The sequence below is a fragment of the Gossypium raimondii genome, chromosome 6, assembly GCF_025698545.1.
Source record: "Gossypium raimondii isolate GPD5lz chromosome 6, ASM2569854v1, whole genome shotgun sequence".
Taxonomy (NCBI): domain Eukaryota; kingdom Viridiplantae; phylum Streptophyta; class Magnoliopsida; order Malvales; family Malvaceae; genus Gossypium; species Gossypium raimondii.
Genome location: NC_068570.1, coordinates 54605959 through 54633413, shown reverse-complemented (window position 1 = coordinate 54633413; position 27455 = coordinate 54605959). Strand labels below are relative to the sequence as shown.

Sequence of the window (27455 nt, the reverse complement as noted above, 5' to 3'; positions counted from 1 at the left end):
TTCTATGTTTGACTTGATGGACTCGAAAAAAGCTTAGCTTTAAGTTTTCAATTTTCATTAACCACAGATTTAATCATTGAATAACTCATTGTCAAACTAGTAATTCTTGATTATCGTGTAATAATAATTAAATAAAAATTATTAAAGAAAAACAATAATAAAATTCCTAAAAATATTAATAAAACTTGTATGGTAAAAGCATTATGTTTTAAGTATAAAAGCTTGGATTCGATCCTAAAAATCCTGTTTCTTTCTCAATTATAAAATAAATTAATTAATTAAAAATTCATAATGAATTTGTTTTACTTTTCAACCAATTTAATGAATCAGTTATAATAGCTCAACTCTTTGGAAAAATTTCTTTCTCTCCTAATCCATTTTCTTTTTCTAATTATTTTCCAACCAAAACACTAGATTAAAATAATTACACTAAATTATTTTTTTTTAAAAAGAGTTGAAGCCACGAATGTGTTGACTGTTCATGGACTTCACGTCTGCAATTTTATAAACTTTCCAGTTTTCCAACAATTAAATAAATTCATGAGATGGCCATGCTCTTCAAATCCATTTTACAACTCACCGCCCAATCACCTCCACCGCTTCTTCCCTCCAATTTTTCGCTTCCATTAATGGCGTCATCCCGAATTTAACCTCTTTCTATATAGATCGATTTTATCTTGGATGAATTTCAAAACTGAAATCTGTGTTATTAAAGAAGACGATGAAATTCGAAGATTTTTTGATGGAACGAACAGAGGAAAAGAAGAAGAAGATCGAGCTTCAAGAAGAGGTAAGCATTTGAGCTCCATTATTTAAATTTTTTTGTTAATGCAGGAATTAATGGAGTATTTTTAAGGATCTAGTGAGTGTTTGTTGACAAACAGGTGGATAAATTGCAAGCGGAATTAGATGAAGAGAAAGAAGTGAACAGGGTTTTGCGGCGGGCGCTTGAGGCTTCGCCGCTGTCATTGTCGCAGCAGCCGCCATTGCTCCCACCGTTGCTTCCGCCTCAAGTAAGCGCATTTATATATATGCACACATATGGATGATTCGGATTCAGTACACTAGAATTTATTTAGGATGGTTGAACTAAAACCCGATTTATCCATCCATCTAATCCCTATCCATTTTTTATTTTAAATACAGAAAGAAAAAACGATTGTTCTACTTATTAAAACATTTTATGTATTTTTTTTATATTTTTAGTATATATACTAAAATCATATATATAGGTGTAATTATCATTTTATTTTATTTGAAATTTAGAATTTAATCTCATAATTTGATAATATTTTTAAAATGTTATTAGAAGGTTAAAATTAATAATACTTGATGATATGGATTTCTTTTACTATTATTTAATGATACTGTTAGAGCAATATGAAAATTTAATCAATTACCCTTAATTAATAATAAATTTTCATTTTAATCGAATACATAAATTTGTTTGAAAGAAAAATTGTAAATAATTAAATAATGTTAATATCCATTTGAATATACTAATTAATAATATTATAAAATAAAAAAATTAATTAAAATTTCATAAAAATATAATTTTAATACAGAGATTAAATATCAAATATCAATCTAATAAAATACTAAAACTAGAATTCAACCTATATCTATCTATTTATCTATAATAAATATATATATATATGGGCAATTTACCTAAAAAGGCCATTTTTTTTCAAAATTTACCGAAATGGGCCTTTTTTTAATTATTTACCGGAATGGGCCATTTTTCGCGAAATCGCGTCCACGTAAGCGATGTCGAAATGCGTGTCGGACATCGCGTCCACGTCGGTAGCGATTTGATGATCGTGGACACAAATCGCGTCCTTGAGGGAGCGATTTGTCGACGTAGTATGAACAGTTTATGTTTTAAGCTTGGAAAACTTTGAAAGGCCATAACTTTTGGCTCGGTTGTCCGATTGAGACGATTTTTTATTTGAATAACTTTTCGAGATCTACTGTGACGACAAACCGCCAAAGGCGGTTTGTCATAGATTCGTCGAAAAAGATCCTTTTACCCCTAAATTTTGATTTTTCGATTTAAAATTGAATTTTGAAACATTCAAATCATTATTTTCCTTATTTATTTGAAGTAAACACGGATATTTTTTACGTAATTGTCTTATATCATCCTGTTATAGGTATAAGTCACTCATTCCACTTTTGAGAAGTTCCTAAAATTTTCCATTTTATTCAATTTAGTCTAAAACCTAAATAGTCATATTTTCAAATCTAAGCTTCGTTTTCAATTCAATTTCAATTTCATCCTTCCATAACATTCAAATATTCTTAAATACAAAAATTTCATGCTAATTTTGAAATAATTACACTTTAGTCCCTATACTCGTAACTAACAAATTATACTTTACAAATTAGTCTCTATTCATCTCTAAGCAGTTTGTCAGCGCGTATATCTCGAAAAGTTATTCGAAATAAAAAAAATCATCTCAATCGGACAATCGAGCCAAAAGTTATGGCCTTTCAAAGTTTTCCAAGCTTAAAAACATAAACTGTTCATGCCACGTCAACAAATCGCTCCCTCAAGGACGCGATTTGTGTCCATGTCAGCAAATCGTGCTGACGTGGACGCGATATCCTGACATGTACCCTGACATCGCGCTTACGTGGACGCGATTTCGCGGCAAATGACCCATTCCGGTAAATAATTAAAAAACCGGCCTATTTCGGTAAATATTGAAAAAAAAGAGCTTTTTTTTGTCATTTTCCCTATATATATATCACAAATCTAGAATTTAATCTTTATATTGTTATTTTTAGAAATTTAGTTCATTTACTTTTATGGATTTTAAAATTCAGATTCAATTGTTAACACTATTTTTTTTTAATTTGCTGGTGTGACATTTTAAAATTAAAAAAATCACTTGGTAGCAATATAACTAAAAATGATGTCAGTAATGAACTTGAATTTAACAAAATAATCTTACCAATATTAAGAGTTGGACCTGAATTTTAAAATCGAAAAGTAAAAACATTAAATTCTTAAAATAAAAATATGACTAAATTTCAAATTTATGAAGAGGGCATAAACTTTTATCATATTTTAATCATTTTGAATAATAATCCATATATATAGGTACACTTAAGTGTAAAACTAAAATAATAAAATATGGATATAAAACTATATGTGGGTGTCGCCTAGAAAGTTTCAGTATTTTGTGAAAGTTAAGGATTTAATAATTATATTTTATTTTGATCAATTTTAGTTCTTATACTTTTTAAATTGGTCAATTTTAGTCTTTATACTTTTTAATTTTAAAATTTTGGTTGTAACCCAAATAGTAATAGTTAAATCTGTTTGGTTAAATTCAATTACAAGTCTTGTATGCATACAAACATAAATTTAGTCCGTGTTCTCCAATTGAATCATTTTAAATCCCTATACTTTTTGAAATTTGAAATTTAAATCTTGGCATAAATGACAGTCATTAATCCATTTATTGAAATTTTTAGTGAGTACTATGTGAAAATAACATGTCGACATGGCATTATACATATGATCATATGTTTACGCATTAGTTTTGAAAATAATAGAACTTAATAAATTTAATAGTTATCATTTGGTCATAATTAGAATTTTAAAATTTGAAAAGTATAAAGACTAAAAATATCAAATTAAAGTATAAGGACTAAATTTATAACTTTCATAAAGTACAGGGACTAATGGCAGTATTTAATTTATAACAAATTATAATGACCTGACAGATGCACACTAAATTGCAATTAACACTTCCAATATTGTATACGTACTTTTAAAATTTACGTCAGGTTCAGGCACTTCTCGCTGAACTAGCAACGGTTGAAGAAGAGATTGTTTGGCTGGAGAGAAAAATCGATGACCTGAAAATGAAACTGTATCAAGAGAAAAAACTAACCCAGCTATGGGAAATCCGGCAACAACAGAATCAACTCATATGCAAACCACCGAGAAATGACGACGATGATCTAAATCAACGAACCAGATCCCAAAATTACGATATCCTCAGAAAAAGGAGAATTAAAAGCCATAGGCGAGCCTCCATGGGTTCTGCTTCAGATATCCTAACCTTGTCTTCCTCACAATGCTCTACTGGTAAGTTTATGATGATGATGATGATGATGATGATGATGATTTAAAGGTATCCATTATCAAATTTTAAGAGCTTTGGTTTTTTTTTTTTTTTTAGCAGGAGAAGTTAATCAACGATCAAAGAAATTACAAACATGGAGAATTCAAAAGCAATGCCCGATCATTAATGAGAAACCAAATGAACTGTCGGAAGAACTTGTGAGATGTTTAATAGGCATATTTTTTGAATTGAACCAGCAGGGATCACAAGATAAAGAAGGATCCGCCATTGTAGCAAAGCTTAGCTTCTCTTGCATGGCTTCGAGAGGATACTCGGCAAAGAACTCATTGATTAACTTAAAATCACCCATTTTTGGCTTCAATCAAAATGCATCAAACATTGATCCTTACGGTATAATCCCAGAATTTGATGGCCTTTTTAGAGATATTGGGGATTACAAGAACTTCATCCAAATCACAAGACATTCCTTCGATCTCACTCGATTCTCTGATTGCTTAGCACCCATTGGAAAGTTGAGGTATGTACGCCCTAGACCCTACGATTCTCACAATTTAATCCTTTTACTTTAATTTAATATAATTCCATTGTTTTACAGGATATTGATGCATAGATTATCTAATGTTGACTTGACATTCTTAACCTACAAGCAAAAGCTGGCATTTTGGATCAATATCTACAATGCCTGTATTATGCATGTACTGTAAGACACCTTTAAAACTCAAAAACATTTATGTATTTTAGAATAATATGATCATCAAATTAAAAGCAGCAAAATGCCTTAATTATACTTTAATCACAATTTCAGGTATTTCTTGAACATGGGCTACCTTCCACACAAGAGAAATTATTAGCACTTATGAATAAGGTAGACTTGTTATCACTATCAGCCCATTATTTTGTGGTTTCGTGTTCTTTTTTTAATATATATAGCTATTATCCATAATTATAATATAAATAATAATTATAAATTCATTTGGTTTTGATGGTGCAGGCTGCACTGAATGTGGGCGGTATAGTACTGAATGCTTTAGCCATTGAGCACTTTATTCTTCGCCATCCATGTGAATCAGAATATGTGAGTCAATATACACATTGTTTACATGATTTACCTCTTGCATATATATATGTGTATATATATTTATTTCATTGTATCTATTCAATCGTGAATTTAATATGTAATTAAGAAAAAAAACCGAAAATCTATTCGAATTATAACAGATTTTTCATTGATGTGATTTGACATTGGAAGGGTCCAATGGATGAGAAAGAAATGCTACTAAGACATGCATATGGTTTGGGGTATCCAGAACCCAATGTAACTTTCGCCCTGTGCCGAGGCACATGGTCCTCACCAGCAGTAAGTCTTTTTCATATTATTTGAACTCGGATGTTAGTGTCGGATACATGAAAGTAATGAAAATGAAAATGCATGCAGTTAAGGATCTATACAGCGGATGAAGTAGTGAACGAACTGGGGAAAGCAAAAGTTGATTATTTGGAAGCATCGGTGGGAATTACGAGCAAGAAGAAGGTGTCATTGCCGAAGCTACTGCAATGGCATATGAAAGATTTCGCGGACGACATGGAATCGTTGGTGGAATGGGTTTATAGCCAATTGCCGCGTTCTGGGTCTTTGAAAACATCCATTATGGATTGTTTAAACAAAGAATCTAAATACCAGTTTGCCAAAATGGTTGAAGTTCAGCATTATGAATCTGAGTTCCGATATCTGCTTTCCTGCCCTTATAATTAATTATTATGTTATTAGGATTCGGGTTTCAAGTTCGAGTATTTTTATCTTTTTAATATTTTGTAGGTATATTTTGACAAACTATTTGAATAATCCGATTAGTTCAATTAAATAAATTATTAAAATTTAAAAATAAAAGCAATTCGCAATTCCTTTTCCTAAATTAGTACTCCAATTGGCCAATCTATTCAGATTTCTTGAGACTTTTAACGAGAAAGGTATTAAATATTTTATATTTATATAAATTTTGATCTATCAATAATTTTATATTATATTAATATGTGTATGTTTTTTGCAAGTTTTACGTGTGTAAACTTGTGTAAGGGTTGAGGTTTTTTGTTTTGGATTAATATATGTAGGAATCAAGCTAAAAATTTTGTTTTAAGATTAAAATAAAACAAAAAATTTTAAGGTTAAAGTTAAGATTTTCACTTTTACATTACTTAAATTGAATTATAAATTAATAAAATAAAATAAAAACTTATTTTTAATTAAAAAGCTTAAAAATAAATGAAATTATTAATTTTAAAATAAGGAAAACAAAATATTATATCATTTAATTTAATAATTATTTTATTTTAATCATACAAATATTCTTTAATATTATTTTAGATAGTGACACAAACTATTACACTTTAACTGACAATAAAACAAAATAATTTTCAGGTCGCAACTTCATCCATAAACTCCTAAAATTGTACAGTATTTTGTTTATTTATTTATTTTTATCATGTAATTTGTTTAATGATTGAGTTATCCACATAGAAGATTTATTCAAATTTGAAAAATTTATTTAAAATATTAAATCTAAAAATAAACTTTTAACAAAAAATTTAATTCAAACTTGAACTTAAATATTGAAAGTCCAAATTTGAACTATTTTTAAGCTTATAATATATTTTCTTATGTTACTTTTAATAAATAAAAGTTAAATCTAAAATAATTTATAATATTATAATATAAAATTTTAAATTTTAAATTTAAAATTTTAAATTTATATTTCACATTAAATAAATCAAGTTTAAATGAGAAATAATTTTATAGACTTTTTCCATCACATCATTTATGGTCTCGTCTAATTAAAAGAATATATATCATCTTTTTTTCACATCATATGTACATTTGGACCAAACTTTTAAATTGAAAATGATGTGTCATGTTTTAATTGAACAGAATCATGTATCATATTTTAATTGGACGGATTGATGAAAATGATGCATAAAATAATTTCTTAACTTAAATAAGCATAAAATATATTAACATCAAATTAATTTCAAACAAATATAAAATATAATAATATCATATTTAGACTCAAGATGCAATCATATCCGTCGAATATTACCAGGTGTCAAGTAAATGCACCCTTAAATAATTCCCTGAAAGTAGACAATAATAAATAGTCTTTTATGCACTAACAATTGTGTAATCTTAACAAAATCAGAGCTCTTGGGAGAAAGCTCAAATTTCTCAGAATCAAAGCAGCTCATATCTTGTGAAGGTAAACAGTTAAAATTTTTATTTTTTTTTACTTCATTTTGTTTCCTTCTTCAATTTATTTCATGAAAATCCTTGTTTTTGCTTTAATGAGAGTTGCATTTCTCTGTGAAAATTTTTTGACTTCAGTCAAATCGTTTCTTTATCTTTTTTGAATTTTAGATATTGTAGTTGTAATGATCTGCTGCTTGTTTTGATTTTTTTTCTCCTGCATTTTTGTTACTGTGATCATGAATGGGGGGAGGGGGCAGTGGAAATGATCGTTTAGGTCCTTGCATGCATTTTCTGTTTATAAAATTTTAACATTCTGGCGTTGTTTGGTTCCTGGGAAAAGTAGGTGAAGAAGAAAGGACAATATTTTGTTTGGTTAGATACTGCAATGCGACGTCTTTTTTCTTGTAATTTTGTTTTCTATAGAAAAATGAGAAACAATGGATTGAAAATTAGCAAATAATTAACATGCAACACTAATTAAAATCGTAGTATTTCGATTTGTTTCTATGTTACTTGGACTCGAATGTGAGTGCGGATTATGGGTATGTGCTCGATCGTCTTCTATTTTTCCTAAGTTTTTTCTGTATGTTTGGAGAGTTTTTAGAGTATCATATCTACTTCAAGAAAATAAAATAAAAAGTCGGAGCAACATATGACTTCTGTATCTGGCAGGAAAAGAAATGCAGTGACAAAATTGTACTTGAGCATTTTAATTATTTACGTATTATCAGCTAGATAATATTCGAGGCTTCTGTTTGAAGGAGAAATTATGTTTACATTTTTGTAATTTAATTGGCCTATAAATTATTCAGACCTATAAGGAAGTTTATGGTTTGCTATTGGATGTAGTTTGATGTTTTGTTTTATTGTACCTTTTAGGTTCCCTTGAGAATGGATATCAGCTCAGGAGATGATTCGGATATAAGTGAATCTGAAATGGAAGAGTATGAAGATAAATCATATGAAAAACTAAAGAATGGGAAGTACACGGTCATGGTTTCGGATGAAACTTATACTTGCCCGTATTGTCCCAAGAGTAATAAGCAAAAGTACCGATACAAGGATCTCCTTCAGCATGCTTCTGGTGTGGGAAATAGTAGTTCTGCAAAAAGAAAACCACGAGTGAAAGCCAATCACCTAGCTTTGGCGAGGTATTTGGAAACAGATCTTGTGCCTGTGGTTAGTTCACCAAAACCTGTTGTTGAAGAGGATCCTCCTAGTGGATGTGACCATGATGAGAAAATTGTTTGGCCGTGTACTGGAATTGTGGTTAATATTCCTACTCGAAGGTCCGCGGATGGGCGATCTGTAGGAGAAAGTGGATCCAAGTTGAGGGATGAGTTGATCAGGAGAGGGTTCAACCCCGTAAGAGTTCACCCCCTTTGGAATTTCCGTGGTCATTCTGGGACTGCTGTTGTGGAATTCCGTAAAGGCTGGCCAGGGCTACATAATGCCTTGTCGTTTGAGAAGGCTTACGAGGCAGATCACCATGGGAAAAAGGACTGGGGTGCTAATGATGATGTTAAGCATGGTCTTTATGCTTGGGTTGCCCGTGCTGATGACTACAATGCGAGTGGTATTATTGGAGACCATTTACGCAAGATTGGTGACCTTAAGACCATTTCCGAGCTCATGGAGGAAGAAGCCAGGAAACAAGATAGGCTTGTATCAAATTTGACAAATATCATCGAGACTAAAACCAAACACATAAAAGAACTGGAAGCAATATGTTCTGAAACTTCCAAGTCCCTTGAGGTTTTAATGGAGGAAAAGGAAAACCTTCTTCAAGCATATAATGAAGGTGTGTTTTTAATTCTTATCAAGTTGTAATAATACACACATTCCATTCATCTGTTGGTTTTATTCTGTTTTTGAGTGTTCAGTTCTGTTTGCCGATGGTAGCCTACATCGAGTCTGTTACACGTCATTACTGTTTTTATACAATACTGTGGTGTTCCATTAACTTTAATGTTTGAAACTGTTTTCGGGTACTACTGTAGTCTCAAAGGTATCAAACTCATGTTGCTACTGTTCACAGAGATTAAAAAGATTCAACTAAGTGCAAGGGAACACTTCCAGAAGATTTCTAGTGACCACGAAAAGCTTAAGTCACAGCTAGAAACTCATAAAAAGGAACTGGAATTGCGTGGAGTTGAACTTGAAAAGCGAGAGGCACTCAATGAAACTGAAAGAAAAAAGTTAGCTGAGGAGCTTGAACAGGTGCTATGCTTCATTCTTCATTTTCACTTTTGCTTGTTCTCCTCAAGTTTTATATTGAGGTGTTCTCGGTGAAACTACTGTTTAATATTCTGTTCATATGACCACTTCGGAATTGATGCCATTGGAACTCATAATCCTGGTGTAGAGTTTTTCCTTTTGCAACAATGTTGTCCCGAAATCAACATTTTTGTTCCTTATTGACAGTCTTGATAGAAATTCGTCTATCACAAATTGTGGAGATAATCGTTGATTCTCAAAATCATGAATCTCCTGAATAATATGTAATCATATATTCTGAAGGGTAAACATAGGTGCCTACATTGCAAGCTAAAATCTAGAATTGGTGATTTCCTACCATTAGTTTCTTTTATCATGAAGGCAAAACGATAAAAAGAATAAAATCAACTTTGGTTGCTCTTGCAGCATCTTGATGTGTTTCATTTTAGTTGTATACTCAGGAATGTTGATCAAAGAGTTCCTGGAGAATCTAAAACTAACATTTTTCTTCTTCAAGAATGCTGTTCAAAATAGTTCATTACAAATGGCTGCTTTGGAGCAAAAAAGGGCTGATGAAAATGTAATGAAATTGGCTGAAGATCAGAAGGTTTTGTTTATCATTCGTGCCCTTTTTTTTTCTTTACCAGAATACTACCTTTCCGGTTTTACAATGCTGAGAACTTATTATATGATTGGACCACCAATTATCCAGAGGCAAAAGGAGGAACTTCACAATAGGATAATTCAACTGGAGAAACAATTAGACCAAAAACAGGCATTAGAACTGGAAATCGAGCAACTGAGAGGTTCGTTGAATGTAATTAGGCACATGGGAGATGAAGATGATAAAGAAGTATTGCAAAAGATAGAGGCGAGTCTTAAGGATTTGAGAGAAAAGGAGGGAGAGCTTGAAGATTTAGAAGCACTGAACCAAACTCTTATTGTAAGCGAACGTAAGAGCAATGATGAGCTGCAGGATGCTCGCAAAGAATTGATTAATGTGAGTTTTCTTTTCAACCTTGTGCATTACTGCAGACTTTAGTTAGCAGATGTCGACTTGAAAGTCTTTTAGTATCTTTGAACATATATTTTTCCAATGGTGATATTGAGATTATGATTTGTTGCCTTACAAGGTAAGCTCGCTTAATCATGAATTATATGATGGTATTGGGAAAACTGAAATAAGCCAAAGAAATCAGGCTCATTGGATAGTAATGCATGGTTTTTAGCTAATTGGTTGTATTTCAACACCTTTTCCTCACTAAAAACTAATGGATATGATAAAAAGATTAGCTGAAGCACAGGTGATCAAAAGCAAGTTGGTTGATTGTGTACATTTTTTTTTTCTTTCCCCCGAGATATTGCAGTTCTGTCAAATGAAACATGGGTTAAGGCTTTGCAACTGTTTTTTTTACTGAATTGTTAGGTTTATCAGTCGAATTGATTTGCGAACATGCTTTTCATATAAGTTCTTAAAACTCTGCTTCAGCCTTTATGGCTCATGACACTTTCTATTCAGGAAGTGCTAATTCAATCACTTTGTAGGGATTAAAAGAAATATCAAGGCGTGCAAATATCGGCGTTAAGAGAATGGGGGAACTTGATGGTAAACCGTTCCTTGAAGCAATGAAGAGAAGATATAATGAGGAACTAGCTGAGGAGAGAGCTTCGGAAATGTGCTCATTGTGGGAGGAATATCTGAAGGATCCGGACTGGCATCCTTTCAAACGCATTAAACTTGAGGGAGGAGAAGAGTATCAGGTCTGTATTTCATGACTCCCCTTAAATTTATGCTGCAGTCCCCCTTTTCCCCCCTTTCTCAACTTCAGCACTGTTACTATGAAGATGTCATATATATGTGTGTGTGATTAGTTCATGGTAGTTCTAAAGTTGCATTGCTCTCTTCCTCCTCCATTGTAAAAAACATGTACACTATTAGATTTCCATGGAGCCTACCTCGTGCAAAACATTTTATAATCACAAATGTCAATTTCAGGACAGCATTACTCATTGGTTTTTGTTTGTCCTTGGAAACTTGTAAAAGATAGAACTGGATAAACCCTTTACCTCTAATTGTTCCACTAATCATAGCTACGGCTATGTATGTATTATGTATTTATATATGTGTGTATAAATATATTTCCTGATAGAGGAGTAAATCTTTAGTTGGGTGCAATCTCTTGTAACAGTCCAATGATGTACTTCAAGATTCACCAGTCTTACCCGCACTTACCTTTTAGGTTAGCCGGCTATAATTGTTATCTTTGTTTGTTATAGGCATCATAGAGGGCTGTTTTTCTACATATGCAATTATGCATTCTGTTCATTGGATATCTGGATGCAGTTCTCGATGTTGAATCAGCTAGAAAATAAATTTAAAAGTTATCATTATGTTTTTTTCTTGTGAAACACATCTAGCGTGCTCTTTGTTCCACTGCTTTTTTGTCGGTAAAAAAACGGTTTGCTCAAAGTTCGATAATTGCTTCAGGAAGTGATTGATGATGAAGACGAAAAGTTAAGAGATTTGAAAGCTGAGATGGGCAATGAAGCATACAAGTCTGTCACTTTGGCCATAAAAGAAATAAACGAATACAATCCAAGTGGAAGGTACGTAATTTCCGAGTTGTGGAACTACAGAGAAGGAAGAAAGGCAAGCCTGAAAGAAGGTGTCGAATTCTTACTGGAACTGTGGGAAACCGTTAAACGCAGACGAGGAATGACCTGAAAGGATGCTAACTCATTATTCAGGTAGGTGTTGTTGAAAATTGATTCTGAACCCTTGGAGATGTTTATCTTGAATTGCTGATCATAGTATCTTTGTTTTCATCGCAGGAAATAATTTCCCGACTACCTAAAGACTGAATGCATGTTCGGAATATCGGATTCGTAAGTATTGCATGAATTCCATGTTAAATAAATTTTCAGCTCCCAGCCCATGGTAGAATATACCTTAGTGGGAAGAAACTGCATTGATTTTAACATGTTGAATTCAAGCTCATGAATATGGTATAAAAGACCTTTGAGAACTTTTCTGAGTCCATGGAACCTGCACACCTTCAACCTCTTACACCTATTTTCCTTTCTTTATTACTTTTCTTTTTCTATTAATAGGGAATGATTCTATTATTTATATTTGAATAAATATCGAATATAAATATATTTATTTAATTATTTTAAAATTACTTATATACTTCGAATATATATAAAATACAGATTAAAAAAAATCCACAAAAGCAAATATGAAGAACTCTTTTCGTTGTTCTGAACACGAAACTAGAAAAACTGAGTTAAGGCTTTAGAAAGTGTTTGGGTTATCTGCTTATTTTGATATTTTGAAAAGTGGGTTACAAAACTTCAAATTTTTTTCTTGAACTGCGGAGCATTTGATCTGTTTTTTGGGGATTCGGAGCGGATGTAGATAGATATTTCAGCTATTCATTATTCAAATTTGCATTTTTTATTCTAATATTAGCGAAATCGAATTTAGATTTTTGTGAATTTGAATATTTGAAAAATATCAAAATTTTTAAAACTAGTTTTTTTTTATGAATTCCAATATTTAATAGATAATAGTGTTCAACTCAGGTTTCGGATTTGGTTGGTAATACTCGGATATTTTACGTATATTGCTATCATTCTTCCCTTCTCATGAACTTAATCATATTTTATTTTTAACGGTAATATAAATTAAAATTTTAAAATTTTAAATATAACAGACTGATTGACCATTCATATATATTAATGTTAATTTTTAAAACTTTTTATTTATTTTTTGAATTTTTATTATTACTAGAAATTTTTATAATTTTTAAATTATTTTTTGATGTCATATAAGATAAATAATGTCATGTCAATATTTTTAAATAATAGCATAATAACTTATTTGGCCCTCCAACTTTATAAAAAATTTATTTTTGCCATTCATTTAATTTTCGTCTCTTTTAGCCTTTGAACTTGCGTTATTTGTCCAATCACCCCAAAATATATGGAATTTTGCTGATGTGGCATCTGTGTAACAATCAACGTGTATATCAGGGTTTTTTACTAAATTATTATAAAAATAAATAACCAAAATATTATAAATTTTTTTATTTACCAAAATATACAAAAAAAAACAAAAAACAGGAAAAAAAAAGTTGCAGCCAATTTGACAGGACCCTAGTGGAGGGTAACTGATTGGCGGCACCAAAGGTGCCTAACTGATTGGCGGCACCGATGGTGCCATACTGATTGGCGGCACCAAATCGTGTTATAAACACGAGCTCCGTTCGTATTTGTTCATATTTTTTTCTCCGCATTTTATTCCTTCAAAAAATATCTTAATTTCTAATTTTATAATTTTACATTATTTCAGTGCATTATGTTTGAAATTTATTAATTTAGTGTGTTTTTTAAATTAATTTGGTGTAAAAAAAAACTCTTATCTCTGCCCTTTACTCGTATTATTTTCCGATTTTATTACTTTCAATAAAAATATATTATTTTCGTATTTTATTATTTTATATTATTTCAGTACATTTATTATTTTATTGAAATAATATAAAATAATAAAATATTTAAAATAATATATTTTATTGAAAGTAATAAAATCGGAAAATAATAAAAAGCGTGGATAAGGGTTTTTTACACCAATTTAATTTAAAAACACACTAAATTAATAAATTTTAAACATAATGCACTGAAATAATGTAAAATTATAAAATTAGAAATTAAGATATTTTTTAAAGAAATAAAATACGGAGAAAAAAATACGAACAAATACGAACAGAGCTCGTGTTTATAACACGATTCGATGCCGCCAATCAGTATGGCACCATCGGTGCCGCCAATCAGTTAGGCACCTTTGGTGCCGCCAATCGCTACCTCCACTAGGTAAATCTATAGCATTTTTTGTTTTGTTTTTTTTTTGTATATTTTGGTAAATAAAAAAATTATAATATTTTTGTTATTTTTTATTTTTTATAATAATTTAGTAAAAAACCCTGTATATCACATCAACAATTAATTTTTTTAAAATTAAAAAAATGATTTTTTAGATTATAAAAGAATAATTAATTGTTAATGTGGCATCCACGTGAATGTTGTGTCCGCAAAGTTAACAAATGTTAATTTTTCCATCCATCTTGGGATGATTTGACAAACACTGCAAGTTCAAATATTAAAAGAGACGAAAATTCAAATGGAGGGCTAAAATGACTTTTTTATAAAATTGGAGGGTCAAATAAGTCATTATGCCTTAAATAATTAATGTTTTACTTCACATTTTTGTTAAAAAACGATTTGACTATTTTTGAAAGGTTAATGATCAAATTTAGCTAAAAAATAAGGGTCAAATTGACAAAAGATGTAAAATTGAGAGCTAAATTTATCATTACAAATTTATATTATTTTTAAAATTTTACTTTTAACATTTTGGATTTTTATTTTGTGAATTCAAATATTTAATATTTAATTTAGATTTAAGTAGTGATATTCGGATAATTTAAGATAATAAACTAGATATAAATTTTCGTGCAAACTTACCGATTAAAATTTGAATAATTCAAAATAATAAATATTCAATCCATTGTCATTCCTAATAAAATTTAAATAGTTCAAGTCAAATATGGAAGTGTGGCATGTAACTGAAAATAATGTAGTATTTATGTAGAAAATGTAATATTGTTTGAATCGGACCAGTTTGATTAGGAACTAAATGAGGTATTGGCTTGAAGAAGGTTATTAGATCAATTAATTTAGGACTCTGTACAAATTAATTGAACCAAGCAAAAGGTTGATTGAATTGAGTGGTTGAACCGATTAAATTAATTTTTTTAACTTTTAATAATTTATTTAATTCAACCAGAATAAGTTGGATGGATTTGGCTAAACCCTAAAACTTCGAGAAAATGAGAGAAACAACAAAATTGAACATAATTCAATAAGAGTTATGTTTTGTTAATAGAAAGGAAGATGTCTTGCATGTTGTTTTTACGTATAATATATTATAACAATATTCCAGTTCTAGGGGCGTAGCCAGGGGGACTGGCAGGGATCCTAGTCGTCCTTAAAATGGAAAATTTTTCATTTATGTCCTTTAATTCTTTTTAAAATTTTAAATTAGTAAAAGTAAAATTACATTTTAGTCCCTCTTAAAAATGATAAAATTTTGATTTAATCCTTTAAAAAATATAGAGATATAGGCTATTCAAATGGTAAAATTGCATTTTTACTATTGTAAAAATTAAAATTTAATTTCAACCCCCTAACAAAATTTTTTGTCCACATTTCCACTTATTAAGGTTGTCCACTATCCAACCAATCTATAAACACTTTGGGGTTTTTTCGGAGGGGGTAAATCTAAATTATTTCTAATGCTGAATAAATTTATATTTTGGTTATTTGACTTTAAAAAGTTACTAAATGGTAATTGAATTATTTGAAAGTGTTCATTAAACTCATTGAACTGTTAAAATGATTGATATATGGCTTTCTTTGTTCACACCACCTGCACTAATCAAAAGCTTTCTTTTTCCTTCTCTTCTACAATTCAGTTTTTTTAATGAAACAACTTTGAATGTCGCGAATATGTGAATCAAAATCCAAACAATTTTTTCTCCAATCTCGACTCTAACCGTCAGATCAACTTGGATCTAAGGTATGTCTTTTTACTCATCGATAGGTACTAATCCACCGTACCGATCGTCAAATTGTCGCTTGGGAGTTTTCTAGCCGAACTTTAAAAAAAAAAAAAACTTAATAGCCTAGTGATTTAAATAAAAACTTTTGAATAGTTCAGTGATAATTTTGTAACTTTTTAAAGTTAAGTGATGAAAATATAAACCTACTACTAGTTTAGTGACCTCAGGTGTATTATACCCCTTTTTTTTTATACAAACTTACTTTTATTTATAACTAGATTTGTTCATGCATCAGATTACTTGTCCAAAATTTGAGAAGGGTTGAATAAAAATATTAGGCTCAAAAAATGGATTTTGATAAAAAAAAATTAGACTCGTTTAGAAAAAAAACTTGTTTTTCTAAATTTGTAATACATTATATTATATTATTTTTATATATAATGTAACTTATTATGTATAAAAATTAAATCTATAGTAATCATATGAGGGGTCTAAAATAGCTTGGGTTAGCCATTTACAAATAAAACGAGTTTACGCAAATTTTAAGCTCATATTTTAAGTTAAACTGAGCTTGGGCTAACAGAAAGCATGTTAATATCGTCTAAAGTTCAACTTAAACCTGGTCTAACTCAGCTCATGAACACATCTACCTTTAATCTCTCTTCAACCCTTAAATTAGAAGATAACACACTTAAGCCCCCTTGAATTTCTTCCTCCTGATTGCTACAATAGCAACAATCGGAAGGACGTGGGTTTGGATGCACTTAAATTTCTTTTGGTGTAATGTTTTGGAGATTATAAGTAGAAATAGGCATTATATCTAAAAAAAAACCTTTTTAATATAATATTTATTTTATGTAATCACAACATCCTAATAATATTATGGGTAAATGCACCTAATATTATGGCATTCTTTGTTCACACCACCTACACTAATCAAAAGCTTTCTTTTTCCTTCTCTTCTACAATTCAGTTTTTTTAATGAAACAACTTTGAACGTCGCGAATATGTGAACCAAAACCCAAACATTTTTTTCTCCGATCTCGACTCTAACCGTCAGATCAACTTGGATTTAAGATATGTCATTTTACTCATCGATGGGTACTAATCCATTGTACCGATTGTCAAATTGTCGCTTGGGAGTTCTCTAGCCGAACATTAAAAAAAAAACTTAAGTGATTTAAATAAAAACTTTTGAATAATTCAGTGAGTTAAATGAAAGCTTTTGAATAGTTCAGTGATAATTTTGTAACTTTTTAAAGTTAAGTGATGAAAATATAAACCTACTACTAGTTTAGTGGCCTCAGGTGTAGTATACCCCTTTTTTTATACAAACTTACTTTTATTTATAACTAGATCTGTTCATGCGTCAGATTACTTGTCCAAAATTTGAGAAGGGTTGAATAAAAATATTAGGCCCAAAAAATAGATTTTGATAATAAAAAATGCGTCAGATTATTTTTATTTACTTCGGATTGTCTGATGAGGCACTAGGTGCCAAATTGGTGTGTTGGTTAGATCCATGCCCCATGCATCTGTTTGAGTTCGAGTCAAGTTAATAGTGAATTAAAATGAAAAGTTGATAATGAAATATAATTTGAATTACTATTGTGAAAAAGTATGTGAATTGGAATTATAAGTCTGGAGAATTGACGTGAAAATGGGATGAATTAATCAATTCAATTCAGAAAATTACATGTTAATATGATGTATCTTATGTTAGTCAATTGATCAAATATAAAAATGAATTGTATAGTATAGTGACACATTATAACATGATATTTAGTACTCATTTTGAATTGTATATTGGTTACATGTTTTCTATTAACTTGTATTTTATCGATTGAATTATAGAAATGCAACTGAGCTTTGTTACTCAGCGTACGATTTTGTTTTCCGTGCATAGGTTCAATACAATTCCAGGTCCCAAGCATCGACTTCAGCATCCATTTAGAATCCCAGACTCAACAAAGTTGGTGAATCCTTTTTGTTAGTTAAATGGCATGTACCTAGTTGAGTCAAGTTTTAGTTTGCTTTCTAAGTCCATGTTTCTTTTGGAATTGGTACCTTACGATGAATATTTGGTCAAATGGTTGAAGGTGTTTATGAAATCTTTGCTTATATGTTTTAAAAGGTTGTAAATGGCGGCAATGTGAATGTGGTGGATGGAATGGTATGTTTGGTATATCATAAATGTTTAGTTTATCTTAGTGTATTGTTATGTATAGAATTGGAATGTATAAATTAGTTGTTTAAGGTTTATTCTGGTCATATGGATATTGGAATATGTATGCATTTTGGTGAAATGGAAATTGCAGATTGTCATTGTGCATAATTTGTAGAAACAACATGTGACGTTGCGACGTTGTTTGAACGTCATTGTGGCAAGAAATGACCTATAAGGTCACGGTGCGACATGGAATTTGTTGTCCCGACGAGGCCAACACAATAAGTGACATTGCAATGTTGAGTGGTCTGACGTCGTGATGTGACAAACTGTTTGGTGACATCATGACGATGAAGCACTGGTGTCAAGACATCAAACCTATATTTTGAATTCTTTACAATTAGGTCATATTTCTACCTCGGGTTAGTTTTAGGGTTTTCATAAGTTCGTGTAGGACCCGATAATGATTATGTATTGTATTAAATGTATATTTTGGTCGAATTTAAGCATTAATGGAATAAATTGACTATTATTGATCATAGTTACTTTGGCAATAAATGTAACATCTTGTAACTCGGACTCGGCGATCCAGTTGAGTATCGGGGTATTACATAAAGGCTTTTTTTTAATGTATTTTCAATTTGTTGGGAAACAATTATTTAATATTTTTAGTGTATTTGATGTATTATATTTTTTAAATTTGTTTTTATATAAAAAAATTAATATAAGCGAGCAGGGCTAGGCTCGAGTTTAGCATTTTTATCTGGACCGAGTTTGGACACAATTTTAGGCCTATTTTTTAGGTCGAGCTAGGCTCGAGCCTAAAATTTTGTATTGGCCCAGCACGACCCATGATTAAGCCTATTCAATACCTATCGACTAGTAGAAGAACATACATTATATCCAATTTGATATGATAGTCAATGTCAAAGATTAGAGAAGAAAGATATTAGGATTTTGGTTTGCAAATTCATGGTGTTCAATGTTATTTCATGAAAAACTGAACTATAGAAGAGAAGGCGAAAGATAGCTTTTGATTTGTGCAAGCAATATGAACAAAGAAGGCTATGCAACAATGATTTTAACAGTTCAATGACTTAAATGAAAACTTTCAAATAGTTTAATGACCATTTTGTAACTTTTTGAAATTGAATGACCAAAATGTAAACTTATTAATAGCTTAGTGACCTTGAGTGTAGTTTACCCTAATATTATTTGATGAAATATAAATAAAGATATTAATGGGCATTGTACATAGCCACATCAAACCATGATAAAGGAATTTTCGGGCCGACTCAAAGAGCTAATTTTATTGTTTCAAAAATAATAAAAATATGTGGATAAACTACAAAAATAGTGACTTTTGTTTGTCTTAGATTACATTTTAATCAATTATGTTTGAAATGTTACGGTTTAGTCACTTATGTTATCGTTTTGTTACGAAGTGGTCACTCTATCGTTAAGTTCCGTTACCTCCTTAACATCGGTCCTACGTGGCAGTCCAAATGAGTTTTAAATGCCAACTTGGATATCCAGATGCTCGGATGAAAATAGATTTTTAATTAAATAAAATTAATTTGGATTGCCACGTAGGACATCTAAGTTGGCATTTAAAACTCATTTGGACTGCCATGTAGGACCGCTGTTAGGGAGGTAATGAAACTTAATGGTAGAGTGATCATTTCGTAATAAAACGATAATGTAAGTGACTAAAATATAACATTTCAAACATAAATGATTAAAATGTAATCTGAGGTGAACAAAAGTGACTATTTTTATGGTTTACCCAAAATATATTGGTATTAGTATTATTATTTTAATATTTAAAATTTAAAATTTAATTCGAATAGAGTGAAGTCGACCCAAATTAAAATTCATAAATGTCTTCTGGTTGGGTCGAGCGGGTTTGATTTCTACTTTCTCAATTTTGAGTCAAAAATCATTCGTTACAATGAACAAATAATTAATTACTTTAATAATTTCTTCGCAAAATTTGAGGTCTTCGGAGAACCTCAAAAGCCTCAAATTCGAACCTCTAATTTGTGAAGGTAAAACTCCGATTCTAATCTTCTTCTTCATTTCTTTTTTACTTCAATTTATTCATGAAAATCTTTACTTTTGTTTTGCCAATAAGTTGCATTTTCAGTGTGAAAATTTTATGGACTCAGTAATTCCTTTCTCTCCCTTTTTTTTTCATTTAGATATTGTAGCTGTTCTACTCTTGTTATTCATCTTTTGATTCCTGCAATTTTTGTTTTAAATCTAAACCATTGCATGCATTTGTTTTCTTGTAATTGTTTACTTTCTGCCTTTGTTTGGTTCCTGGGAGAAGTAGTTGAAGAAGAAAGTAAAGGACTTTATTTGGTTTAGATACTGCAATGCAGCGGGTTTTTTTATTTTATTTTAATTCTGCTTGTATTTTTATATTTAACTTTGCCTAATGATAGAAAAATAGCGAATTATTAACATCCAACACTAATTCTAACTATTCAAATTAAAATCATAGTATTTGGATTTGCTTCTATGTTACTTGGCCTCGAGTGTGAGTGTCGGGTATGTGTTCAACCCGGGTATATAAACAGTTGCTTATTTTGGAAAATGTACTTTGTGTATAATTGTACCTTGTTTTAGTTTGGTTAATACCCTATTGTTAAAAAGGTTATATAATTGAATTAATTATTTTGCTTTAGTGTGCATGGTTTCTGTTTGAAGGAGAATTATCTTAAAATTCTGTAATTTGGTTGACTTATTAATTGTTCAGACCTATAAGGAATAGTATGGTTTTCTGTTGAGTGTAGTTTGATGTTTGTTTTGTCGCTATCTTCTAGGTTTCCGTGAGAACGGTTATCAGCTCAGGAGATGATTCGGGTATAACTGAATCTGAAATGGGAAAGTATGAAGATAGATGTTATGAAACATTAAAGAAAGGAAGATGCATTGTTAAAGTTTCGGACAAAACTTATATTTGCCCTTATTGTCCCCCGAAGAAAAAGCAGTATTACCGATATGAGGATCTTCTTCAGCATGCTTCTGGTGTGGGAGATAGTAGTTCCGCAAAAAGAAGACCAATAGTGAAAGCCTCTCACCGAGCTTTGGCGAAGTACTTGAAAAAAAATCATGTGCCTGTGGTTAGTTCATCAAAACTTTCAGCTCAAGAGGATACCCCTAGTGGTCATGACGATGACGAGAAAATTGTTTGGCCATGGACTGGAATTGTGGTTAATATTCCGATTCAAAAGTCAGAAAATGGGCAATCTGTAGGAAAAAGTGGATCGAAGTTGAAGGATGAGTTGATCAGGAGAGGGTTCAACCCCATAACAGTTCACCCACTCCGGAATTACCATGGTCATTCGGGGACTGCTGTCGTGGAATTCCAAAAAGACTGGCAGGGGCTACATCATGCCTTGTCATTTGAAAATGCTTACAAGGCAGATCACCATGGGAAAAAGGATTGGAGTGCTAATACTGAGGTTAAGTATGGTCTTTATGCTTGGGTTGCCCGTGCTGATGACTACAAGTCAAGTAGTATTATTGGAGAACATTTACGCCAGACTCGTGACCTTAAGACCATCCCCAAGCTCATGGAGGAAGAAGCCAGGAAACAAGATAGACTTGTATCATATTTGACAAATATCACCGGGACTAAAAACAAGATAGACTTGTACACTGCCGTCCAGAAATGTCCATGCTTCAACGTAATTAATCATATCTTGCTCCATTGAAGTTTTATAAGCTATTGAATTAAAAAATATCTCCATATTTTCGAATTATCTGCTAGATAATGTGCATGGCTTCTGTTTGAAGGCGAGATATCTTTAAAATTTTGTAATTTAATTGGTTTGTTAGTTGTTCAAACCTATAATGAAGTAGTGCATAGTTTTCTATTGGGTGTAGTTTGATTTTCTGTCTTGTTACCTTTTAGGTTTCCTTGCCAATGGATATCAGCTCGATAGATGGTTCGAATATAACTGAATCTGAAATGGGAATGTATGTAGATAGATCTTATGAAAAATTAAGGAATGGGAAGTACATTGTCAAAGTTTCAGGTGAAACTTATTCGTGCCCCTTTTGTCCTCAGAAGAAAAAGCCAAATTACCGATACATGGATCTTGTCCAGCATGCTTCTGCTGTGGCAAATAGTAGTTCTGCAAGAAGAACACCAATAGTGAAAGCCAATCACTTGGCTTTGTCAAAGTATTTGGAAAAGGATCTTGCGCCTTTGGTTAGTTCATTGAAACCTGTGACTCAGGAGGATCCTCTTAGTGGTTGTGACCATAATGAGAATGGGAAGCACATTGTCAAAGCTTCAGATGAAACTTATACGTGCCCCTATTGTCCTGAGAAGAAAATTTACCGATATTTAGACCTCGTCCAGCATGCTTCTGGTGTGGGAAATAGTAGTTCTGCAAGAAGAACACCAATAATGAAAGCCAATCACCTGGCTTTGGCTAAGTATTTGGAAAAGGGTCTTGTGCCTTTGGTTAGTTCATTGAAACCTGCAGCTCAAGAGGATCCTCTTAGTGGTTGTGACCATGATGAGAAAATTGTTTGGCCATGGACCGGAATTGTGGTTAATATTCCTACTCGAAAGTCAGAGGATGGACGAACTGTAGGGGAAAGTGGATCCAAGTTGAGGGATGAATTGATCAGGAGAGGGTTCAACCCCATAAGAGTTCGCCCACTTTGGAATAACTGTGATCATTCAGGAATTGCTGTCGTGGAATTCCATAAAGACTGGTCAGGGCTACACAATGCCTTGTCATTTGAGAATGCTTATGAGGCAGACCATCGTGGGAAAAAGGACTGGGGTGCCAATAATGATGTTAAGTATGGTCTTTATGCTTGGATCGCCCGTGCTGATGACCACAAGTCAAGCAGTATTATTGGAGAACATTTACGCAAGACTAGTGACATTAAGACCATTTCCAAGCTCATGGAGGAAGAAGCTAGGAAACAAGATAGACTTGTATCATATTTGACAAATATCCTCGAGACTAAAAACAAACACCTAAAAGAGATGGAAGCAATGTGTTCCGTAACTTCCGAGTCACTCAAGGTTTTAATGGAAGAAAAAGATAACCTTCTTCAAGCATATAACAAAGGTGTGTTTTAGCTATTGTCTTGCAGTTTAAGTTTTATTATGAAACTACTTTTATTAATAAAAATATATACATTATATGCATCCGTGATCCTTGGTTTTATTCTGTTTTTGACCGTTCAATTTCATTCGCAGATGGTAGCTTGCATCAGGTCTTGTACATGTCATTACTATTTTTGTACAATACTGTCGAGCATTAACTTTTATATTTAGAAGTGCTCCCTGGTACCACTGTTGTCTCAAAGGTTCAACTTATTTTGCCTCTGTTCACAGAGATTAATAAGACTCAACAAAGTGCTAGGCTACACTACCAGAAGGTTTTTAGTGACCATGAAAAAGTGAAGTCACAGCTAGAATCTCATAGAAAAGATCTGGAATTGCGCGAAGTTGAACTTGAAAAGCGAGAGGCACTGATTGAAGGAGAAAGAAAAAAGTTGGCTGAGGAGCTTGAAGAGGTACCATGCTTCATTCTTCATTTGCACTTTTGTGTGTTCACCTTCTAAGTTTTATGTGAAATTGTTTTTGGTGAAACTTTCGTCTCGTAGTTAGTTCATATGACCACTTTAATTGCATGCTCAGGACTGGAAAATATAGATGCTAACATATTTCTTCTTCCAGAATGTTGTTCAAAATAGTGCATTACGGTTGGCTGCTTTGGAGCAAAAAAGGGCTGATGAAAATTTAATGCAATTGGCTGAAGATCAGAAGGTTTGTTTGTTTGTCATTCGAGCCCTTTTTTTATTTTAATACCTCGCTACTTCCTTGTCGGTTTTAGAATGCTGAGAATTGATGACATGACTAGACCATCAATTTTCCAGAGGCAGAAGGAGGAACTTCACAATAGGATAATTCAACTGGAGAAACAATTAGATCAAAAGCAAGCATTAGAACTGGAAATTGAGCAACTGAGAGGCTCAATGAACGTAATTAGAGAACTGGGAGACGAAGATGATGACATAGTTCTGACAATCATAGAGGCAAGTTTTAAGGAGTTGAGAGAAAAGGAGAGAGAGCTTGAAGATTTAGAAGCATTGAACCAAACTCTTATTGTAAGCGAACGTAAGAGCAACAATGAGCTGCAGGAAGCTCGCAAAGAATTGATTAATGTGAGTTCTTTTTCTTTTTTCCTTTTAAAATGCTTGCGCTGAGACACTTGAACTTTACTGCATGAACATTTGAAAGTCTTCTAAGATCTTAAAACAATATATTTTTCAGATGTAGGATATTGGAACTATGATTTGTGTTGCATTATATGATAAGCTTGCTTAATCATGAATTATTTGATGGTATTGTGAAAAACAGAATTAAGCCTAAGAAATTGATGTCCAATGGATAGTAATGCAGAGGTTTACTATTTTCTCTTGGTGTTTCTCTTTTTCATTCTATTTGAATGCTTTTCCTAAAAACTAAAGGATACAACAGAAAGAGGATGAAGCACAGGTTTTTAATCGTATAAATGGTTTTTTCCTGGAATATGAAAGTTCTGATTCCCTGCCTTTTATGAAATGAAACGTCAGTCAGGGCCGATTAAGATTATTCCTTGAGTTTCATGTACAGCTATTTGACCTCATTACAAGCTTCTAAGGCTTAAGAAGATTTTCATATATGGTTACTTTACTACTGTTTTGTAGTGCTTATCATATATTTCTTAAAATTCTGCTTCACCCTTTTATGGCTCGTCACTCTTGCTAGTCAGGAAGTACTAATCCATTCACTTTGTAGGGATTGAAAGAAATATCAAGTTGTGCAAATATCGGTGTCAAGAGAATGGGAGAACTTGACAATAAACCGTTCCTTGAAGCAATGAAGAGAAGGTATAATGAGGAACTAGCCGAGGAGAGAGCTGTGGAACTGTGCTCATTGTGGGAGGAATATCTGAAGGATCCAAACTGGCATCCTTTTAAACGAATTAAACTCGAGGGAGAAGAATATCAGGTCTTTAGGTCTTGGCTCCCATTAAATTTGTGTTGCAAATTCACCCCTTTCCCTTTCTCAACTTTACCACTGGTACAACGTAGATGTCATGTATATATGTCCTACTGCTTTGATCCTAGGTATGGATCCTTTATAGAACTGAACATGACTAGGGATACAATTGCCAGAGTCCTATTACTTCATGGTAGCTCTGAAGTTCTGTTGTTCTCTTCTTATGCTACTCGGACTCAAGAGTGTCTATGGATATGTGTCTGACATCGGTATTTTCAAAATTTTCTATGTTTTCCTATGTAGTTGGAGGATTCTTTTAGGGTTATTTCTCTGTACCCGTGTCTCGATATGCTTCAGACATAGGTGTTAGATAGGGTGCTTTAAGAAATACTAAGAGTCGGAGCAAATATAACTCTTCCTCTGTTGTAGAAAAATGAATTAGATTGCGGCAGAAGCCTGCCTAACATAAAAACTTTCATAATCATAAAACCTTTCCGGACTGTATTGTTAGGTGTTTTCTTGTGAAACCCATCTTGCTTGTTCCTTGTTCAGTTTCTTTTCTGTCTGTACGAAATGGTGTGCTCAAAGTTTGATAATGCTGGTTCAGGAAGTGATTGATAATGAAGATGAAAAGCTGAAAGATTTGAAGGATGAGATGGGCAATGAAGTGTATAAGTCGGTCACTTCCGTTATAAATGAAATAAACGAATACAATCCAAGTGGACGGTACGCAACTTCTGAATTGTGGAACTATGGAGAAGGAAGAAGGGCAAGCCTGCAAGAGGGTGTTGAATTTTTACTGAACCTGTGGAACGCCACCAAAGGCAAACGAGGAATGACCTGAAACGATACTAACTTATTTTTCAGGTAGTTGTTGAAAAGAGTAAAAGTTCTTCAATGTTCTGTCGTAAACATGAATCGCTGATCACATCTTTCGTTGTTTTATTGCAGGAACTAATTTTCTGACTGCTTATAAGGGGAGCAGTGTCCTCGAAATATCTAAGAACGTTCTGCGGTGATGTTTTATGCCCTGTAAGTATTGTTTATATCAACATATCATTGAATCCCATGTTAAATAATTGTCAGCTCCCTGGTGTAATAATATTACTTTCTGGGAAGAAACTACTGCATCCATTTTAACATGTTGGATTCAAGCTCATTATTTTTGCATCGGAATCATAATCGTAAAACGAAGCCGATGTAAGACCTGTTGACTTGATGCAATCTTTTGTGGTTAGGCTATGTTGTGTATGAAACCTTTGAGAACATTTTCTAGTCCCTGTTTGAGGTGTTCAAGATTCGCTGTTGCCCCTTTCTTTAATGTTCAAACCTGATATATTATCCACAATATTCACATTATAGAACAAGATATAGTTACACAAATGATACTAATATAAAATGCGAAATAATTATATCAGTATCTTAAAATTAAAATTTACATATATCACGAATATATGAATATTTTAAAATAAATTTCATCTGTTCCAGTAGAATATGGAGTGACATTTTAGGATTTTAAATTTTGGAGTTCTCTAAGATTGGCTTTGGAATAGTAGGATTTATCTTATGATTTTAAATACCCAAATATTTGCATTTTTAATATATAATTGCTTTTTTATATACAAATTCTATTATTAATCCATATCTTTTTTCAAACTTTTAAAATTGCCTATAATATTTGTTTAAACGTAATTGTTTTTAATTGGTGATCAAAAATTGTTTATTGTTTGTTATTAAATTAAAATTAAAATTTCTTTCTTTCAAAAAACTTTTATTAAAAATTCATATTAATGTATTTTAAGTTCCTTTCTAAAGGAATATATTCTAAGATTTGAATATGAACCTTAGATTAAAAATAAGGAAGTTCAAAATTTTTGGTTTGCTTTCTAAAGAAGAAATTGTATTTAATATGTTACTAAATTTTAAAAATTAAGATTAAAGGTGTTCATAGATTTGGTCGAGTCAAATTCGTTGGAATTATGCATGATGTTAGTAAATATCATATATAATTTAAGTCTAGTTCAATTCAAATAAGGTCCTTAAACTTTGTCTATGTTTACTTTAAAAAATTAGTCCAAACCTACTTAAA

General features: G+C 31.8%; 3 protein-coding genes across 4 annotated transcripts; all 3 read left to right on the top strand.

The window, feature by feature from the left end:
• Nucleotides 1–410: 410 nt before the first annotated feature.
• Nucleotides 411–5988, top strand: LOC105773054 (uncharacterized). 2 transcript variants are annotated; one of them, XM_012594664.2, is made up of 9 exons: nt 411–790; nt 885–1013; nt 3799–4102; nt 4200–4617; nt 4696–4795; nt 4906–4965; nt 5092–5175; nt 5350–5457; nt 5536–5988. In XM_012594664.2, exons 1-9 carry the CDS (start codon nt 722–724, stop codon nt 5851–5853), a joined length of 1590 nt encoding a protein of 529 aa, XP_012450118.1. In that variant the 5' UTR covers nt 411–721; the 3' UTR covers nt 5854–5988. The 2 variants fall into 2 exon arrangements, with proteins under 2 accessions (XP_012450118.1, XP_012450116.1); XM_012594662.2 differs by having other exon boundaries at nt 412–790; nt 4197–4617.
• Nucleotides 5989–7258: 1270 nt separating this feature from the next.
• On the top strand, nt 7259–12593 carry LOC105773053 (protein INVOLVED IN DE NOVO 2). The gene is made up of 8 exons (XM_012594661.2): nt 7259–7348; nt 8218–9139; nt 9377–9558; nt 10073–10162; nt 10268–10555; nt 11101–11316; nt 12044–12303; nt 12388–12593. The coding sequence occupies exons 2-7, from the start codon at nt 8230–8232 to the stop codon at nt 12278–12280; spliced, it is 1923 nt and encodes a 640-aa protein (XP_012450115.1). The 5' UTR covers nt 7259–7348; nt 8218–8229; the 3' UTR covers nt 12281–12303; nt 12388–12593.
• Nucleotides 12594–20202: 7609 nt separating this feature from the next.
• Nucleotides 20203–26662, top strand: LOC105773052 (protein INVOLVED IN DE NOVO 2). The gene is made up of 9 exons (XM_012594660.2): nt 20203–20390; nt 21171–22037; nt 22265–23444; nt 23714–23895; nt 24059–24148; nt 24259–24546; nt 25163–25375; nt 25974–26233; nt 26318–26662. Exons 2-8 carry the CDS (start codon nt 21228–21230, stop codon nt 26208–26210), a joined length of 3000 nt encoding a protein of 999 aa, XP_012450114.1. The 5' UTR covers nt 20203–20390; nt 21171–21227; the 3' UTR covers nt 26211–26233; nt 26318–26662.
• The last annotated feature ends 793 nt before the right edge of the window (nt 26663–27455 follow it).

Excerpts from the sequence above, each read along its gene's own strand:
- LOC105773054 (XM_012594662.2), top strand. The coding sequence starts at position 722 with ATGAAATTCGAAGATTTTTTGATGGAACGAACAGAGGAAAAGAAGAAG. Across the intron at positions 1,014-3,798 it reads CACCGTTGCTTCCGCCTCAA|GTTCAGGCACTTCTCGCTGA; the intron begins GTAAGCGCATTT and ends AATTTACGTCAG. Across the intron at positions 4,796-4,905 it reads ACAATGCCTGTATTATGCAT|GTATTTCTTGAACATGGGCT; the intron begins GTACTGTAAGAC and ends TCACAATTTCAG.
- LOC105773053 (XM_012594661.2), top strand. The coding sequence starts at position 8,230 with ATGGATATCAGCTCAGGAGATGATTCGGATATAAGTGAATCTGAAATG. Across the intron at positions 9,559-10,072 it reads TAGCTGAGGAGCTTGAACAG|AATGCTGTTCAAAATAGTTC; the intron begins GTGCTATGCTTC and ends TTCTTCTTCAAG. Across the intron at positions 10,556-11,100 it reads CTCGCAAAGAATTGATTAAT|GGATTAAAAGAAATATCAAG; the intron begins GTGAGTTTTCTT and ends ATCACTTTGTAG.
- LOC105773052 (XM_012594660.2), top strand. The coding sequence starts at position 21,228 with ATGGGAAAGTATGAAGATAGATGTTATGAAACATTAAAGAAAGGAAGA. Across the intron at positions 22,038-22,264 it reads AGAAATGTCCATGCTTCAAC|GTTTCCTTGCCAATGGATAT; the intron begins GTAATTAATCAT and ends GTTACCTTTTAG. Across the intron at positions 24,547-25,162 it reads CTCGCAAAGAATTGATTAAT|GGATTGAAAGAAATATCAAG; the intron begins GTGAGTTCTTTT and ends TTCACTTTGTAG.